Consider the following 19,389-nt stretch of genomic DNA (forward strand, 5'->3'; position numbering starts at 1 on the left):
AAATTCCCGATTACTCTTAGTATATTAATAGCTTTGCTCAGTAGAGATTTCCGGCGCACGTCAAAAGAACCTCAGGTGGTCCAAATTATCCGCAGTCCTACCCTGCGGCACGTCCAACATGTCGCCACACTGCGCAGGACAAACCTTACGTGTAACATCACAGTACCATTATATTATATAGCTTTGGCCAATCTTCCTTTGTGGATCACGGCCAATGTCTGTGAGGAAGAAGAAGAAATTTTCTCAGGTCGCATCATTGTGCTCTCGTCGTCATTAATCCACATCACCAATCCCAGTTGTCTGAGCGGGATGAGCTCACGTGCAGCTGGATCGCAATGAAACTGACGCGAGACGGCGGGAAATTTGAAAGCTACCGGCAGCTTTAAAATTCCGCGGAGAAGGAAGAACGTTATGCCGTAGCTGAGGCTCTGGGAGCGGGGCGAACCCAGGCTCTTTCAAATTGTTGTGTTACAAGTGAGGAAGTCTGTAAGGTACGTCTCTTCTTCTCTGGGCCTCGGTAACATGATCGTCGCTTCATTTTATTTTCTGTTTGAAGTGCTTGTACGCAATACGCAAATACAGGGGAACGAGGCAAACGTATTCACCACCGTACCACTAGCTGTCAAAGATTACTGTCCGTTGTCCATTGTCATACGTGTCTTAACTTGCTGCCTTGGTTACATTGTTGATCTTGCACACTATTTCTTCATGTAAGTGTACGTCTCTTCTCAGTAGCATGGGCGGCAGATCAAGCAGGTTGCAAGGGGATGAACTTATTGAACTGGTGGAAAGCACGGGCCTGAACCAGAGCATTCTCCGGCGATGGCATAGAGAGTTCCTGACCGATTTCCCCCGTGGCTTCTTTACCAGAGAGGAACTGAAAACAGTTTTCGCTAGTATGTTCCCTTCAGGGCATCCCGAGACATTCCTTGACTATGTCTTCAACGCCATGGACAAGAGACGCATCGGGTAAGGCCTATCTGGAATACGGTAGATGTTTATTTGTGTAGACTGTCATAGCGTCTATCGATCTCTGTGTGTCTGTTCACTTCCCAGCTGTGTTTGGTGCGTACTGCGCTCCTCCCTGATTACAGAATGCGCAACTTGTATGCAACTAAGGCTCTCATTGGCTAATAAGCTAAAAATTAAAAACATTGCTCATGATAAATAACGATGCACTGTACCCTTCCTAATTTACTAGAGAGTTTTAGCAAACTGCGTCCTCCTGCACGGTAGATTACCGTCGGCATGGCCACGCAACTGCGCATGCTCAGATGACGTCACCATCACCGTATCTCTCCGGCCGTCGCCGGAGCTCCGCTCGCTAGCCGCCATTACGGGAGACATTTACGGTAGCAAATTTTATCATGGCTGTGTCGTCTGCTACGGTGGCACCTGCTAGAAAGCGATTTACAATCGCTGACGACAAGGCATTCAAAAGCGAAAGAGCGACCGGAGCCAGACTTTTTTCTTCTTCTTCTTGATATGGGTTTGAGAGCTTTCTTTCTGATCTCCCAGTGGCCTACTTCCGAAGAATATACAAGGTGTTCCGGCAAAATGTATACAGAATTTTTAAAAATAGATCACTTTTTCCGTGATGAAATCAATTGCAATATAGTATATGCTGAAGCGCACTCCGTAGGAGGGCACCATCAAACTCCTAAAGCAATGTCTTCATTAACTTTCGACAATTAACTTTTTAGTTATAAAACCTACGAAGTTGTCCCAATTCGAACATCTGGTCCCTCCGGTTCCCTGATACCAATGCCGTTTCTAGAACAAAAATCCGTTCGATAGGTTTGGGAAGGAAAACCATTATATTCTTTATTTTGTTCATTGCGCATCTCAGAGACGCGTCTTCCCTTCGCCCCCTGCGAACGCCGGGGGCGAGCGCCGTTCACCCCAGTTTACTAAAAGTGTTCGCGCCGGCGTTGCCCCGGATACGATCGGTTGGCATTCACCGTATTTGTTGCCGATCGGGAGCTGCAAAATCCGGTTTGCTAAAACTCTCTACTGTGTTTGTTCCAGCTACGTGACATTTCGCGACTTCGTGAAAACCATATCGGTGTCCGTATCCGGTAGCCCAGACGAGAAGCTTAACTGGGCGTTTGACGTGTTCGACCAAAAGGGAGACGGCGTCCTAACCCTCGACGAGCTGATCAACGTTGTCGAGGCCCTCTGGAACCTGCATGGGGAATCGCTCGTCATAGAGGAGACAAAGCTGCAGCTTATACGCAGGTCAAAGCCTCCCACAATATTTTTCGTCTCACAACAGTGACATGTGTTACGAGTAGCAGCCAAGGTTTTGAAGTGGGGTAGTTGGTATTTCATGATCTAGAACACAACGCAGCAACAAGATAAAGACGCACAAACGCAGTTCTGCCGTTGTCTTCCTTGTGCGTCTTTGTCTTGTTGCTGCGTTGTGTTCTACAGGGTGTCTTTTTCGGTACAGATTTTTCATTAAAAAACTATAAGGGCTATAGACATCCTGTTTTCACTTCTATCATCTCCGGGCTGGCGGACGTTCTTGGTCATCTGTTGCTCAACCGTCGGATGACTAATTACCTAAAAATCGTTAATTAACTTTTTAAGTTGTCCCAATGCAAACATCTGTTCCTTTCGGTCACCTGGTATCGTAGTCGTTTTCAGAACAAAAATCCGTTCCATAGATCGTCCGCAAAAAATTCGTGAAGGAACACAATTTTTTCTTTATTTTGTTCATTGCGCATCTTCGGAGACGCGTCTTTCCTTCACCCCCAATGTGAGAGGGTGAAAGAGCACACTATCGCCTCTTGCGTCCTGGAAAAAGATTAAAAGAAAACAGAAAATGCAACCCAAGATAAGGGCAGTTCCGATAGCGTCACCCGATACATTTGTTTTTGTTTTGTTTTTTCTCCGCAAGTTAAAGCTCATCTTCGACGCATGAGGCGGCAGTGTGCTCCTTCACCTTCTCACATTGGGAGTGAAGGGAAGACGCGTCTCTGGGGATGCGCAATGAACAAATTAAACAAAAAAATGGTGTTCCTTCACGAATTTCTTACGGACGATCTATCGAACGGATTTTTGTTCTGGAAACAACTACGGTATCAGATGACTGAAGGGACCAGATGTTCTCACTGGGACAACTTCGTAGCTTTTTATAATTAAAAAGTTAACTAACGATTTTTAGGTAATTCGACATTAGACGATTGAGTAACAGATTGCCAAGAACGTCCGCCGGCCTAGAGGTGACAGAATTGAAAACAGGATGTCTATAGCCCTTATAGTGTTTTAATGGAAAATCTGTATTAAAAAAAAAGACACCCTGTAGCTCTAGAGTAGTGACAGTTGCCCTCTAGCTATTTCCAACTGTGGTTCACAGTTTAAGTGTAGGCGCTATGGGGGGTTACACCAATAAATCTTTGTAAGAATAAATCCTTCAGACGATCTCTTTGAAAACACATTGTTTTACAATAAACCGCGCAAAATTCCCCGATAAGGAATCAACCACGCAGAAATCCACCCAAATAACAATCGCTCAAGAATCCGCCATGAAAAATATAGCGTTGCAATTTGCAAAATATATCGTTAAAAATAAACTGTTTAAAAATATAGCGTTAAACATAAACTGCTTCAAAATATATCCTGTAGGCCAACACGACAGCGGAGTAATACATATGTATCTCTACGCAGAGGATAGCAGTACGATGTAGCTTACATTGGTGGTTTGGCCCTTGTTGGCACTCACCCCCTACCTAGTGGAATGCCACGGCTGCCATGTTTGTTTGTTTTTTCGTGTGTGTGTGTGTGTATGTGTTGTTGCTACGTTTTCTTTTCTAGGGTAGAAAGGCTGTGCATTATATGCATGTCTCGCGTTATATTGCCTAACAAAGCACGGATAGGAAATGTAACAGTGTTGAGCGCTCGTTCGTTCGTGCATGTGTCCTCAGTTCGCCTTACACTGACGTTCAAGTGGAGCGCGGTTGTTTCGCGTACGAAGCATCGAAATACGAAGTATACTCGTGCTAGGAGCCCAATGAAATTCGCCGACTTCAGGACTATTTCTCGAAGCGCATTGTCCATTTCACTCGCGGTCATCCACGTGACTGTAGCAACCGTAGGGTGGATTTGGGGGGATTCTGAAATGATTTATTTTGAACGATATATTCTTAACCGTGGATTCCTTAGCGTTTCTATTTACGCGGGGATATTTCAGCGATTATTTTTGTGCGTTGATTTTTAAGCGTATATTCTCGGAGATTTATTCTTAACAGTGGTTACTTGATTACGCGTTTACTTTTGAAAGGTTATTTTAAGGGTTTCAAACGGGATACACCCGCCTCTATCTCGGTTGCTGCAAGAGACAGGCGACATTTAATGTAGCTACAGAGAAATGAGAATAGCCGAGGCAATCACCGTCCAACATAATTACTTTCAGCCTCCAGACATCCAGGTGATCACTGATCACCACCACCAGGTCACCGGTAATTTCGTGCGGAAATGACGTCAGTGTCATCGCTTCCGTGTCAAGTGACTCACAGGTTCCGATAGGCAAGGTGCTTTGTGATTACTGCGTGTTTAAAATTGGTTTCCCAGTCGCTTCAGAAGCAGTATGGGTGGCTGTTGCGCTGTTGTGAAGGGCTGACTTCATGACTACAATGACTGGTATGGCTTGTTGCAGCCGTTATGCTCAATGTTACATTACGTGCGTGCTTACCGTCGGTAAATTAGTTTATATACAGAGAGAGAAAAACAGTCTATTAGTCAGGATCTGACAGTCGCGTTTTGCCGCTTTCTAAAGAAGTTTGTAGAGCCAGGCACATCCACCTCCAGCACCCATAGCGTGCGTCGTCTGCTAGTTGAGACACGGAAGTCGACCCTTTTTCCATGATTCTTAGAAAGTACCGGTGACCTATTCGCGATAAATCCAATGTGCTCTGGTGCCAGTACACCCTGATTTTGGTTCATAGGGTCATTTCACGCCGGGTCAGGCAGGGTGGTCCGGTCGACCTGTCAGATTTTCTTTGGTTCCAACATATATTGAAGCCTACTGCTTAGGAAGTACATTGGCGGAGGAAATAGCTGAAAATATCTTATAGTTATTTTTCAAAAAATAATCTTCAAGAACGACTATTTACAGCACTGCGCTTCCTCACCAATTTCAGGCCTCGTATCTTCGTAACCATTAAGGCTACGCCGTTAATTTTTTCCACAGTTATTGCCTATGTGCTGCTGTACTATTTGTTCGGTCTTTGAGGTTCGAGGTTTTGCAGGTGGCTAGATAAAAAATCGCAAAGTCGCCTGATTTGCAAAAAAATAATAATAATAATGATGATGATAAACTTTTTCGGCGCGTAACTGCTTTTCTGTAATTACCAGAACATTAAAATGAGTGACATCGTTCCATTCGTGTAAAACACGTTGTTGGAAAATCTCGGACATACTTCCTAACGCGAGTTTAGTGAGGCGTGTTAAGGCAAGTACGCGCAACTTCGGTAGCGTATTTTCCATATTCGCCCATTCATGACGTAGATAATATTCCTCACACATGTTGTTGGTGACAAGCTCAGATAGCGTACTGAAAAAAAAAAAAAAAAAGATCGCTTTAAAAGTGGCTGAAGTTCATTTTCGGGCTTTCCGCACACCCCTGCCGTGGCTGGTTCGTGACGGGCGCAGCGAGGGGGACAGCGGACGTTCGTCCCTTCGTGGCTTCATGTTATATTTGAGATAGTGAGCTTCTGGTTTATTACGAAACGAAGTTCAAATATCAATACACAAAGACAGGAATTACGCTCCGTAGGTCGACATGAACGTGGGCCATACGCGCAAAACACAAATGGAAAGCACCTATGCTGTCCTTGATGATGACAAGCAGAAAAGGGGACAAAGTCTAACAGTGGAATGCTACTTTCCTCCATCCACTCTTCGAAGTCTTTGCCGGGTACACTTCACGAACGTCATTACCTGTTCATCCTGCTTTCCCACACTGTATTCTAGGAACGCGCTGGAGGTGTTATCATTCTCGTTTTCTGGTTGTACGAAAGTTTGCGATACTTTGCGCGGGCAGATGAAGCATCTGAATATTGGGCAGCTTCGCATTTCTAATTACCTTATTTGCCGTACATCTCAGGTTGTACAGTGTGGCAATGTGCTTAACTACGCCACCGACACCATCGCATCCACTCTTCCCGTGTTCCGTTGCAGTAAACACGCACTTTGCTACTAGGTAGCTTGTCACTCATAATAAAACGCTAAAAACAGAGAAAGGGACGGACAGAGAGCAACGTAGCGCGCTCTCTCTCTCTCTGTCCGTCCCTTTCTCTGTTTTTAGCGCTTTTATTCTGAGTTCAAACCCACAGGCTCAAGAAATTGTTGTACTTAGGTAGCCCCCCCCCCCCCTTGTGCTTCGTAGTTCTTACCACCGTAGCCCACACAGAACACACGCGGTCTGCGCTGTGAGCTCTGTTCATTCTACGCCCTTGCAAAGGAGCACTGAGGTTTTTGTGTTCTCACACACAGCAGGAATATGAAGTGTTCTTCCTATATGAAGTGGCAGGAAGCCAACAGGCGCTACGGAAAGAGGCGCCTTCTCCTCTTCTCTCGACCTCCTCTCGAATATCTACTCGGAAAGCGGATTATGTTTCACTGCTTTATGACACATGATCTCATGCATCCTGCAGAAAATGCGCAGCTTCTTAGTTAGCACCTTGCGTGTGACCATCGTCAAATTACGGCTTCATAAAACGCTACCGCGGCTTCGACACCGCGCCATACATGTTGCTGTGATGGGGTTACTTTTGAGTGTCCGCAACGGAGCCTCGCCCACTTTTGAAGTGATTTTTTTTTTTTTTTTTCAGTACGTTACGTGAGTTTGTCATTAAGAACATGTGTGAGGAATACGAACTACATCACGAGTGGGCGAATATGGAGAATACGCTACCGAAGTTGCGCGTTTTTGCCGTTCCACCCCTCACTAAACGCGCGTTAGGAAGTATGTCCGAGACTTTCCAACAAGGTGTTTTACACGAATGGAAAGAGTGTTTACAGACAAATAGGACGATGTTGCTCGTGTTAACTTTCCGGTATTTGCAGAAAAGCAGTTTGCAGAAAAGCGTTTTTTGCAAATAAGGCGACTTTGTGATTTTTAATCTAGACATCTGCAAAACCTAGAACCTCAAAGATGCAGTGGTCTAGATGGTCATTCTTGAAGACTACTTTAAAAAAAAACTACACGATGTTTTCAGCTATTTTCTTCGCCAATGTACTTCCTAAGCGCTAGGCTTCAATATGTATCTTGGAAAGGAAAAATCTGAGAGGTCGACCGGACCACCCTGCCTGACCCGGCGTGAAATCACCCCATATACAGGGAGTTTCACCTAATGTGATAAAAAAATTCTAACTGGCGACCTACTCGCCGGAGGATTGTGGGACTTTCGGCAATTATCGTCCGGTAACTTTTGCCACCATTGAGGAAGGCTTCGGACAATTTTTAATTGCACTAATTTTTTTTTTAAATTGAACTTTGAAAATTGCCAAGCGAATCTCACTTTTTTTACAGAAATGTGAAGTCTTCCATGGATAACCAAAGACCCAACAAAAACTATGCACAGTATCTCAACAGAAATAGTTTTAAAAGATTTGTGAAATTTCCGCTTTAGCCCCGCCTGCTTGATTGTCGCAAAGAAGAGCGCACGGAAGATTCGGGAAGAGGAGGAAGTGTTCCCGACTCTTCCCAAGCAGCACGATGTTGTGAAAGTCGAGTGCAATAGGGGTGGACGGTATGTGTCTTATCAATGTTCTTTAGTTTCAGGAATCTGTTCAAGGCCTTCCACCTACCCGTCCACCCCTATTGCACTCGACTTTCAGTACATTGTGCTGCTTGGGTTGTTTTACCTTTCTTTCCCCCGCTTTGTCCTTGACGCTGGTGACAACCGTCTTATCACAAAGGAAACAAAAGAACCTTCTTATCAAAAAGAATGCAAAACAAATGAAGGCAGGGACACTTCTTCCTCTAGACGCACATTTCGCGCGCGCTTCTTTGAGAAAATCAAACAGGCGGGGCTAAAGCGTAATTTTTACTAATTTTTTTCGACTATTTCTTTTGCGATACTGTGCATAGTTTTTGTTGGGTCTGCAGTTATCCGTGGAGGACTTCATATTTCAGTAAAAGAAAGTGAGGTTCGCTTGGCAATTTTCAATGTTCAATTGACAAAAATAAATTTCCCGCAATTAAAAACTGTCCAAAGCCTTTCTCAGTGGTGGCAAAAGTTTCCAGAAGCTAATTGCTGAAAGTCCCACAATCCTCCGGCGAGTACGTCGCCAATTCGAATTTTTTATCACTTTAGGTGAAACGCCCTGTATATATTTGGGTTGTGCTGTCCCCAGCTGATAGATGCATCAGCAAAATGTCTTTCTTTGTCGCCTAGATCAAACAAAACCTGTCTCGTGAATGAATGGGTAAGTGAGAGCAAGACTGGATTTGTGGGCATGCATGACTTGATGTATCATGCTGGATGAATGCGGATATGTGATCTTCACAGCATTACATCTCCGGCGACCGACCGGATGAACTACTATCCCCACCAGTTACGACGCACCAGCGTGTGTGATATCTCATTTGCGTGTGTCATGTGTGTGTGTGCGAGTGTGTATGCCTCCTCTTTTTCATCGTCATCTCACTCATATATTAACCCACATGCACTGAGGTATGGTACCGCAATTCTCACGGTGAATCACCTCATCCCATCGTCATGCATGTAGTTGTATCATGCTAGGGTGAGTCATAAATATTTGTACCCTTCCGACGCCCGATGGCTGTGGCGCTCTCCTAGCAGAGCGAATGCAATCCATCCGCGTGTTCGAATGTGGTTGAATACACGCCGACGATCCCACACGAAACGTCTAGGAAGCAAAGGGCGAAAATGCCGTGAGTAACGTCACGGCAAGACGATGATGTGCTAAGTACAAATTTGGCAGCCTGAGCATGGAAGCCCTGGACGACCGAAGAGGATGCTCCCGTGGCAAAACAATGCTTGCCTACATGTGGCACGGTCGACCCAGCAAACATTCCAGGAGCTGAATACCGCAAAGCAATGTCTCACTCTAGCGCATAGCGGAGACCTCGCGCTGTGATTACCACCCGTCCAATGGCTCACTTCCGTCGTGGCAGTGAGGTAATGGGGAAGGGAAGCTGGAGTCCTGAAAACCTTTGCCGCTGAACTCAAGGACTGGTATAGCGATGGGATCCAAGGTCTGGCTCAACGTTGGCTACAGACCAACGAACATATGGGAATTTATTTCGAGGATTGAAGACCAACGGATAAAACAACGAATCCAAACCAAAGATATCAATAGCTCAAGGTATCAATATCTATGACTCGTCCTATAGTAGTTCGGGCACAGGCCATTCCTATCACTATCATCCCAAGGGTTCAGATGCGGGTACTGACCCCAGTACCATTGATGCCTCAGCGATATCTGAGTATTTTAATTTCATTGATTTCTGGGCGTTTGGAAGCCCTGCCAATTGTTCTGTTCCTAGACAGTGTATGTAATGTAGCAATTTGTCTCCTCTTGAAAACCCGAACAATTTCGCCCGTACTTTATCACCATGGTCGTAGACACAGATCTTGCAAGTGGGGGAAATGGGGTCACTGCCATCCTAGTCTGGAATATTTTGATGTCTGTAGGTACTTACTCGCTGCAGCAACATGTAGGTGAAAGTGGTTCTTTTGTCTTTTTTTAATACCTCCCAAACTGCTTAGCAAGGCAGGGAGGAACTGAAATTCTATTTGGTTATACTGGGCCGGTGATATTGATATTGCCTCTTTTGGTCTACCCGAGTGAGAGTTAGTACTGGAGGCTGCAACAGTATTGAACTAACCCGGGAAATGCACCTGGTGTCGTATTAAATCCGGGCAAAATGAAAGATTCAATGAAATGACATTCTGACATTGTCCTCCTGCAGTCGGACAAAGACCATGTTCCGTCGCCTAGACATAAAGCGTGATGGCAAGATCAGCCGCGAGGACTTCCGGCAAGTGTTCAAGAACGACCGTTGGATCATGAAGAATGTGCTGCAGGTTTATTCACGATCTTTGGGTGCTTTCTCGAGAATTGTCGACGAAAACCCAAATAAAGAGTTTCTCTAGCCCACCATAAGCACATCTTCCACATTCGATAGTTGACAATGTAAGCGCTAGTCGGCACCAGAAGCATACAGCGCGGAACTTTTGAGCGGCCTCATGTACGGCTAACGTTTTTGCATAGAAACGCCTATTCCTGCGTTAGTGCCCTGTATTTGTACACTGAAGGAACTATGAAGAGACTCCCGAAAACCTTCGGAGTTCTCGATGGAGAATGTTTCTCAAGGATGACTTTTATCTGAAACATGCTATTTTTGCCATATTTCATTCAACGCGGACGCAGTTCACTCGCACAAAAGCGGTCGCTCAACACAGGGGAGAAAGTCTCCTGCGTTTGGCGTCTTTCTCCTGTGAGGGTCGAACCGAACAGTGTGCTTTGGCACCATCGCCATTGTCATTAGCAAGCAGTGGCCCCGAAATAGTATATAAGCGTGCGCCACGTGCTCATGTGCGTTCTTCATCTGTTTTAACGTCATCGCATATGGATGTTGGATCCCGGCATGGAGGAAGGAAACACAGGAGCGGCCGTTTCGAACAGATTTCCGTGGGACCCCTCTGGCGGTCGTTTGTGTCAAAACCGCCATTACTTCCCGTCCACCATGTGATCCTCGCTAAAGTTTCGGTTTAGCAACGCTTTGTTATAGCTTTGTTGCTCGCGTTGCTTTCCGTGCTTTTATGCCTTTCCAAAGTAATTTACTCTTAAAATGTGAGCACCATTGCGGAAACGTTATGTTAACGTGTGCTTACCACGGCTGCGGCTGTCGTTCAACGGAAAGCAGCGCTGTCGCGGGAATAAAGCTTCATTTGTAAGCACGTACATGATCGGTTGTTTCGTGCCCCTCTGTGTGTGAGAGCCATCTTGAACCGTTCGTTTGCGAGCTGGCGCTGTGCTACAACTGCAGGTTCATTTGATTTCCTCCATTGTTGTACAAGCTTTAATGGCATTCTTTGCCACTTCAGCAACAAACGCACAAAACGTGGCCACGTCGTCACACAAACGTCGCTTCCACGAAATGTTTCTAGTCCTCCGTGCTTGTCCTGCAGACCATAACAGGTCTTGTAATAGAAGAGTAAACCAAGGGTAATCCTCCGAGCACACAGAAATAAAACTGCACGCGGGCGTTCATCACAATGAGGATACCACTCCAAGACAACCACGACTCCCGTCGTATGCTTTGGCAGCCGGCATGCGCATGCTCTTGGAGTCACGTGAGCGGTCACGTGGTAGACAGGAGCATCCCAGAATGCAATGCGAAGGCTGGCACAGCCGTCCCAATGGAAAAAAGTTGGAAGGGCCGCTCCTGTGTTTCCTTCCTCCATGGATCCCGGTATTATCTCATTCGGCCCTTCAACCACAGGGGTGACACAAACCCGCCATTGTTTGTAACTACCCTCAAGCGGGTGCCTTTGGAAAAACTGCCATCTTGTTCTGGTCGCACGTCATATAAAACGTCATTTTGAGGTCATGTGACTTTGTTGACATGTTGTTTTGCCGCTTGCCGACATATCTCCGTCGTCATAAAGCCAAAAGATGAACATATTTTGCCAGCGTAAACTATGCGGTGCTTCTTTCCCAACATGGTAGCCCATTTCTCTTTAGTTTAAGTACATCGCATCGGCTCAGAGGTCGTCATCACATCTTTGGAAGTCGTCAACAGTACGAGGCCTTATGTGCAAAACTGCGCGTTTTACTGCGAGATTATCGGATAAAAATAATTACCGTGATCGAAAGACATCCAAAACGTCGCGCAGAAACAACAACCGCATTGTTTACAGTTTGGCCGCCGATCACGGGCGCCGCCATCTTTAAGGTCACGTGTGCCTTGACGTTTGCTGTGGCGTGAAACCAGGACCTGTCCAGGATGCATTGCGTTCGCCCGGCACGCTTTCGTCTACGGAGCAATACATTGAGTGCCACCCCTGCGCGTTCAACGCCCAAATTGTTAGGTAATAGTCAATTTCTCAGTCTTTCATTGTATGTATCATCCATGAGTATTCAGTAAAGTGTCTGTGTGTTTTCGAACTGTCGTATTCATGAATCTATTGAGTTAGGCAGATAGCAAGGGGCATCGTGTCCGTCAACTGACGCTTGTCTCCATTTTCACCTTTTTCGCCCGGTCTATCTTGCCTCACACTCCATCGAGCCGCAGCGGTCACGTCGCGGCAGTCGCCTTTTTGGCCACGGCTTAGTTAATGGCTCCGTTATTCTAGCCAGTGCTCGGTTCCGCATGGTGAATGTATTAGCGCCCACGAATGAGTTGGCGATGCATATAGAGGCTTTGAGGATTGCTCTTCGTAGTCCCTTTAACTGGCCTATATCGCTTTTTGTAAATTATCGCGTCAGGTGGTCAACTTGCAGGTATAATTCAATAGCCCAGTGTGCGGCAAAAATTTTGATGAATGTAACCCAGGAGGTTGCGAGCTTTTATCTCATGTCGACTTTTTTTTCTTTTTCTTTTTTTTTTTTTTTTTGTAACCCGTATAACACAACGCTATCTACGATCCCAGCCACAGGAAGTACCATAAAAATTAGACGTTTGTGGTTATACGCATTCTACTTCTTTCGTCTGTATTCCCGGTTCGTTCACCAAACTGAGCTGAGACCTTGTCGTTCTCCTACTTGATGACAATACATTGCGCGTTGTCGCATCGCATCTTCAATAAATAAAGCCAATACACATATTCTTATTACGCAAAGAAAGTTCGTGCACCAGACGCAGTTTCATAGGTGTGTGGCGAATATCACAACGTGTAACAACGTAATGGAGAATGTTGTTGACGATGCCAGTCGAACTGTGTTTTTTTGACTGTTCATGTGAGCCACGGGGGCTTGTCAACCAGTTCATGTTATTTATGGGGCGCTGCACCTGCACCCCTCGCTGGAACGTCCCCGAATGGGTCAGTGTAACCCGATACCCAAAGCAACGTCTTCCGAGAGGCGCATCTGGTCACTGTTTCTTGTGCCTCTGTCTCTCCCTTCTTTTTGTAAATAAAATAGTCGTCTCTTTTCAAAGCTACGAGGTGGTCGTGTGTTTTCTGGTCTCTGCGAAGTTCGGGCGCCCCCCGACGTTTGTGTTCGACGGACTTACATTTTTATCAGAAGTGGGATAAGGACTGATTGGACTGATGAGCAGGTGAACATTTTCATCAATTTTGACTCATCTGGACTTTAGCCCGTAAGCACCGAAGGTAGACAATGCCGAGATCGCAACGAAGACGCCCTCAGGGATCGAAAGCTAACGGCTCCGAAGATAACGTTACGACCAGCGACGAACACCAGCAGCAATCTGGTTTAAGTGACGAAGACGGCTCGTCAACGATTATCGAAGCTCACGACGGCAACGACGTTCCAGCAAAAACGATGACTGAGCTGGAAAAACTTATCAAGTATATGCAAGAACGTGACGAAGTTCGTGACAAGATGTTCTACGACTTAATCTCATCGAAGAGGACCGATGATCAAGCCCCTTCTGCACGCATCATGCCGGATATCTCCAAGGAGGTCCATGTGTTCGACGGCGCCGGTGACGAGAAGCAAGCAGAAGAGTGGCTACAGACATTTAAGCAGCTGTCCATCCAGTGCCAATGGACTGAGCCTATGAGGCTAACCGTGGTACAGACGAAGTTAAAGGGACCTGCAGCAACGTGGTATCGCAGTAAGTCAAAGGAATGTGATACGTGGGAACATTTTGAGTACCATTTTAGGAATATGTTTGTGCCTGTTACTAATCCTGTAACTAAGTACGAAGAAATGCGCAACAGAGTTCAAGTTAAGGGCGAATCAGTGCTTGATTATTTTATGGATAAGATGCATCTCTGTAAACGCTGTGAGCTAAAGGACGACGAAACGAAGGAAATGATCCTTCTAGGTATTGCCGACAGGTCAGCGTACCAAATGCTTATGCCTAAACAACACAGCTCATTAGAACAGCTACTGCATGATCTAAAGCGTCACGTCCGATTGGAGAAAGAAAGAAATGACATGTTTGGCAGAGGAATTCAAAAATCAACGCCCGAAAACAAGAAAAAAGTCGGTATCAGTGCAACTGAAAATTCAATCCAGACTCGTAAAGGAGGAATGTGGGCCCCTGCAAAGGACTCGCAGGGCAACCAAAAATGTTTCAATTGCAACGAATACGCCAATCACATCGCTAAAGATTGCCCCAAAGAGAAGAGAGTAAAGTTTTGCACGTCATGTAACAAGTACGGTCACGGAAAACGAGAGTGCAAGTCGCGAAGTGAGAAAGCGACGAAAGAATCCCTCTGCGTCGGCGACAATGGCCCCAGCAAATACGTAAAACAAGCCGTCATCAACGACGAAATATTGGTGACATCATTTATTGATCAAGGTAGTGCCGTAAGCATGATTACAGTTTCCGCAGCAGCCAAATGTGGACTGAAAATTTTCGATGTCTCTGAGAAGGATGCGCTATATGGACTCGCGCAAAAGAAAACCATGCCAATTGGCAGGACCGCCATTAAGATATGCATCGACGACGTCACAGCTGAAGTCCCAGCCTATGTTGTGAACGATAATGTCATTCATTACGATGTACTCGTGGGACGAACGCTGATCGATCTTGGCAACGTTGTCATGATTAAAGCGAAGAATTCCATGAAACTAATCGACAGTCGTAAGGACGGCCCCTTTAAGGATTTCACACTGGACGATGGGGAAATCAAATGTACCATGAGGAACGAAGGCTCTATTGCAGTACCGCTGAACTCCGTGCAGTTAATCAACGTAAAGGCTGAAAACAGCAATAATTCAGGGACTGTTCAGGTTAACCTCCACGAGCATGACATCGGAAGCCTACTTGAGCTACGAGATGGAAGGACGCAAATTCCGATCACAAAGAGAAGCCCCGATGAAATAACAATAAAGAAGAACTTCACACTCGGTAGAGCTGTGAAAGTGGTCCCAGTTTCCACACACGTTTGCGAGCTCAACGACGTTGACGAGAGTACGGCACAGGGCATAGAACAAGTCCACGATGTTTCTCCAGTCCTCACAGTCGAGGATACCGTAAGTGAGCGACGTACCATGGAACTCGAAGTACAATGCGGGCCGACGGTAGCACAAGAACAGAACAGACAGCTGATCACATCGCTGACCTCTTCCCGAGATGATTTTGCATTTGACATCCACGAACTCGGAAAAACAAAGATGGCTGGAATGAAAATCGAAGAAATTGATGGTTCTAAGCCAGTCTACAGCAAACCATATAGAGCAACGCACAACGGAAGAGAGCACATGCGTGCTACTGTCTACATGAATGCCGCAAAGACAGGTATACCTAGATGTCGACAAAGGTCTAAGCAAAAACATACAAACGATCCGCCAAGAAACAAGAAGAATGATAAAGCAACAAGAAAAGCAATCTCGACAGTGCAACTTGTGAAGATCAAACTCTCCAAGATAAGAAAATGGCGATATCGTCGCAGTGCGAAGACAACCAGTAAGCGGTGGAAAGACAACCAAGGTCCAACCAAAGTATCGTGGTCTCTTGGTCATCGAAGCAATGTTACCTAACGAAACGTGCCGCATCACTCGTATATGAGCGGACAAAAAGGGAGCCGTTATATAGCTCTACGGTGCATGCCGACTCAAGCTATGGAGTTCGCGCTCAAGAAATGACGATGGTGATGACGACATAGACTCGGATTCCGTGTAAACGAAAACGTGTAACATATTGCATTTTACCACGTATGTTCAATTGATATTGAAGTGTTTTATTTTTGACGTTTTTGATTTTATGTTTTCAATGCTGTTCAATGTTTCAATGCCCTTCAATGATTGATGTACCTATACCTACCATGTATTTAAGAGCATAACTGTTATGTGTTTTAAGTGTTCTTCATTTAGTAATGTATAACTCTACGTTTTTGCTATGATGGAAATTTCGAGGACGAAATTTTATAAGGATGGTCGAATGTGGCGAATATCACAACGTGTAACAACGTAATGGAGAATGTTGTTGACGATGCCAGTCGAACTGTGTTTTTTTGACTGTTCATGTGAGCCACGGGGGCTTGTCAACCAGTTCATGTTATTTATGGGGCGCTGCACCTGCACCCCTCGCTGGAACGTCCCCGAATGGGTCAGTGTAACCCGATACCCAAAGCAACGTCTTCCGAGAGGCGCATCTGGTCACTGTTTCTTGTGCCTCTGTCTCTCCCTTCTTTTTGTAAATAAAATAGTCGTCTCTTTTCAAAGCTACGAGGTGGTCGTGTGTTTTCTGGTCTCTGCGAAGTTCGGGCGCCCCCCGACGTTTGTGTTCGACGGACTTACAGGTGCGACTTCGTTGTACCGTTACTCGAACACTTGGTTAATTGGCTTGGAGAACAAGAGCCATGTCACCGTCAAGCTCTGAACGAGGTGGCGTGCACTCAAGTTCTCTTCTCATAGTTTAAGTATCAATAAGTACCCTTCTGGTTATCATACACTGGTGCTCAGGCATTTGAGATTTGCATCCTTCCAGGCATCCGAGCAAACTGTACGTTCAGTAGCTTCCTCAGATACAACATCGAGACAAGAGATTGGTCTGGTGCTAAATGAAAACTACGAATCAACTAGGTGTATAGGAGATGTTGTTCCTCTACTTGAGTCCTGATCGGCGATGATGGAATGTCCCGGAGGACCGGATGTGCTGGAGACCTTCTCAACTCGTGGCTTCACTCACGTTGCCGATAGAACTGAAGCTTCTTCCGGTGGCGCGTGTTCATAGCTTAATGACTTTGTCGTTGTCCACGGACCGCCACATCACTCCCACCTCAGATGCGGAGCGGCGACGACGTTCGAGACAACTACGTTTCACGCACTTGACCCCCATGACCTTGCACTCAAGTGTTGCACTCACAGATTGTCAATTGTTGCACTCAAGCCTATTGCTTGTCAGTGGGCTTGAGTGCAACACTCAACGAGTGTTGCACTCAAAAAGTTTCGTCCAAGCGGGCCCAGATGCGCTACCGAAGGCGCACACAGCACGGCACTCGTCAAGGCAACACGTCACAACATCGAGTCACAGGAAAAGCGGCGGTCCAGTGGTGTACGAGGAGAGTGCCTGAACATGAAGAAGTGGCGTAGGTAGAAGTCAATGCCAGGGGCCGCAACCGGCACGGGAGCGAAAGCTCTTAGGATCCCAGGAAGGGCGAGGCTGCGTTAGCCGTGAGAGAAGTGCCGAGACGCTAGCTGAAGAAATCGCGCTGTGGCGTTGGTTGGCCCAACGTACCGCAACTGGTAGGCGAAGGGGAGACTCTGATGTCGCGGCCGGCAGGAGAGGGGCGCCATATATGTTATGGGGCAGATCGGGTCCATGAATTCAACGCTCGCGATGTAGCGAAGTCGCTTGTGTGCCGGTGGATTGTGCTTTGCAACATGACTGTTGACTTGCAGGAAGCCGTCGAAAATCGTCAAGGTCGAGGAGTGTGGATGGATGACAGGTTTGAAGCGTGTCGAGGCAGGCACAGCTACGGTACCGAGACCGGGCGACGAGCTCGAACGTGTCGCAGGTGAGTTGTCGTTGATGACTGATCGAGACTCAGTGCCAGATTTAAGGGAGGGGGGCATATGCCCCGGGGACCCCACCAAAAGGGGGCCCTCACCTTCTTCTCTAAACGATACGGCTTGAGGTTCTCTCCAAATCACATATGCAACAAGAACTGTCGTGCACTTAGAAGATACTACAACAGTTGAAAGATTCGTAGAGTTCATGCCTGGTCAAGGGGAGGACATGTTCATATTCGAAGCACATGGCATAAACATCAAGGGCTGTCGCGAGCAGTCTTACGACAGTGCTGCGTTCATGAGTGGAAAGCACAAATGTCTTCGATCATTATGTACGGCAGAAAAATCCTCTGGACACGTACTCTCGGAATCTGGTGTCAATCATCTGACGAGTACTGCCCCGCTGCTGTTTCCTTTTTCGATTTACTCGAGCAGGAATACGAGTTCTTTGCAGCACCCACGCATAGACACAATGTGGTGAACGACCTCCCTACAACGGCTTCCGGCGACTGCCCATAAAAGCAGACCGTGCCAGCATCGAAAAGAGTCACTGGTACACGATCAAGCACTGCTGTATTTTCTTGCTGGGAATCATTGCTAGCGATCGAGATGTAATGGCTGAAGGGCACGTTAAAGCTGGCACTGTCACTGACACATTGTTAACTTGAAACGGGAATGGATGCTGCGTTTTGGTACGATATATATTTTAGACATAATCGGGGGACAAGAGCAGCAAAAGGTTACAAAGTCAGTAGATGGACTTGAAAGCGCAATTTCCTTATTGAGATCGCTGAAAGTCTTGATTGACGCAAAGCGTGAAGCATTCGATCACTACCACACGATTGGGGAAGATGTAACGGGAACACGGGAATTTACTGTAGTAAGAAAGCGCTATCGATCCACGCCACTAGGCTACGGAATTGCATTGGAAGCATGGTTTAGTTGCCCTTCAGAGGAGTTCCGCATAAAGAACTTCTTGTCAACAATAGATCAATTTCTAGCTCTTCTTGATCAACGGTTGACCGCGTATGAAGAAGTGTCGTCCAGGTTTGGTCTCTTCGGAGAAATCGGCATCCTGGGCACCGAAGACATCAGGGAAAGGGGACTATGTCTGGCAGAAGTCTACAAAGAAGATTTCAATTAACGTTTTCCTGATGACGTGGTGCACTTCAGTCGCTCTGCCAAGACATTTTTGCAAGAAGAGGTCGGCAGCCAAGAACAGTTCCTCTTACACGCTGATTGTAGAGAAGAGAGTGAAGGAAGCTTTCCCTAATGTAGAGAATGCTATCTTCGTATATATCTCAATAGGATGGCTAGCAAAAGTTCGTATGAGCGCTCATTCTCGAAACCGAAGCTCACGAAAGAACACCCATCGGGCTACCAAGATGCACGCCAGATTTAATACCTTGTCACCGTTTTACATAGAAACTGACATACAGGCAGGGACGTCGGAACTGGGGGTGCAGGGGGGGCGGGGGGGGCAGCCTGCCCCGCATAGAATTGGCTGGGGGGGGGCAAAGCACCAGTTTTGCCCCACCCCCACCCTACCAATCTCTGCAATCACGTACGCTTTGCAAATTTGCAAAATTGTCGACGGCACGGCGACTCACTGAAGAGATCGTTACGCATAACATACTTTTGTGTGCATCAACGAAACAGTAATCAACAAATCCGGCGAAACTATACGACAGGCAGATAGCGAATTCCGAACTTGCCCGCAATGCAACCGGTGATGCAAGATGCAAACGCATGCACGTG

General features: G+C 46.4%; 1 protein-coding gene across 1 annotated transcript; it reads left to right on the top strand.

The window, feature by feature from the left end:
* Positions 1–262: 262 nt before the first annotated feature.
* LOC135399966 (neuronal calcium sensor 1-like) lies at positions 263–10,130 on the top strand. The gene is made up of 4 exons (XM_064631698.1): positions 263–491; positions 736–969; positions 2,029–2,238; positions 9,947–10,130. Exons 2-4 carry the CDS (start codon positions 737–739, stop codon positions 10,128–10,130), a joined length of 627 nt encoding a protein of 208 aa, XP_064487768.1. The 5' UTR covers positions 263–491; position 736.
* The last annotated feature ends 9,259 nt before the right edge of the window (positions 10,131–19,389 follow it).

The sequence above is a fragment of the Ornithodoros turicata genome, chromosome 1 (assembly GCF_037126465.1).
Source record: "Ornithodoros turicata isolate Travis chromosome 1, ASM3712646v1, whole genome shotgun sequence".
Classification (NCBI taxonomy): Eukaryota; Metazoa; Arthropoda; class Arachnida; order Ixodida; family Argasidae; genus Ornithodoros; species Ornithodoros turicata.

Excerpts from the sequence above, each read along its gene's own strand:
- LOC135399966 (XM_064631698.1), top strand. The coding sequence starts at position 737 with ATGGGCGGCAGATCAAGCAGGTTGCAAGGGGATGAACTTATTGAACTG. Across the intron at positions 970-2,028 it reads ATGGACAAGAGACGCATCGG|CTACGTGACATTTCGCGACT; the intron begins GTAAGGCCTATC and ends TGTTTGTTCCAG. Across the intron at positions 2,239-9,946 it reads AAGCTGCAGCTTATACGCAG|TCGGACAAAGACCATGTTCC; the intron begins GTCAAAGCCTCC and ends GTCCTCCTGCAG.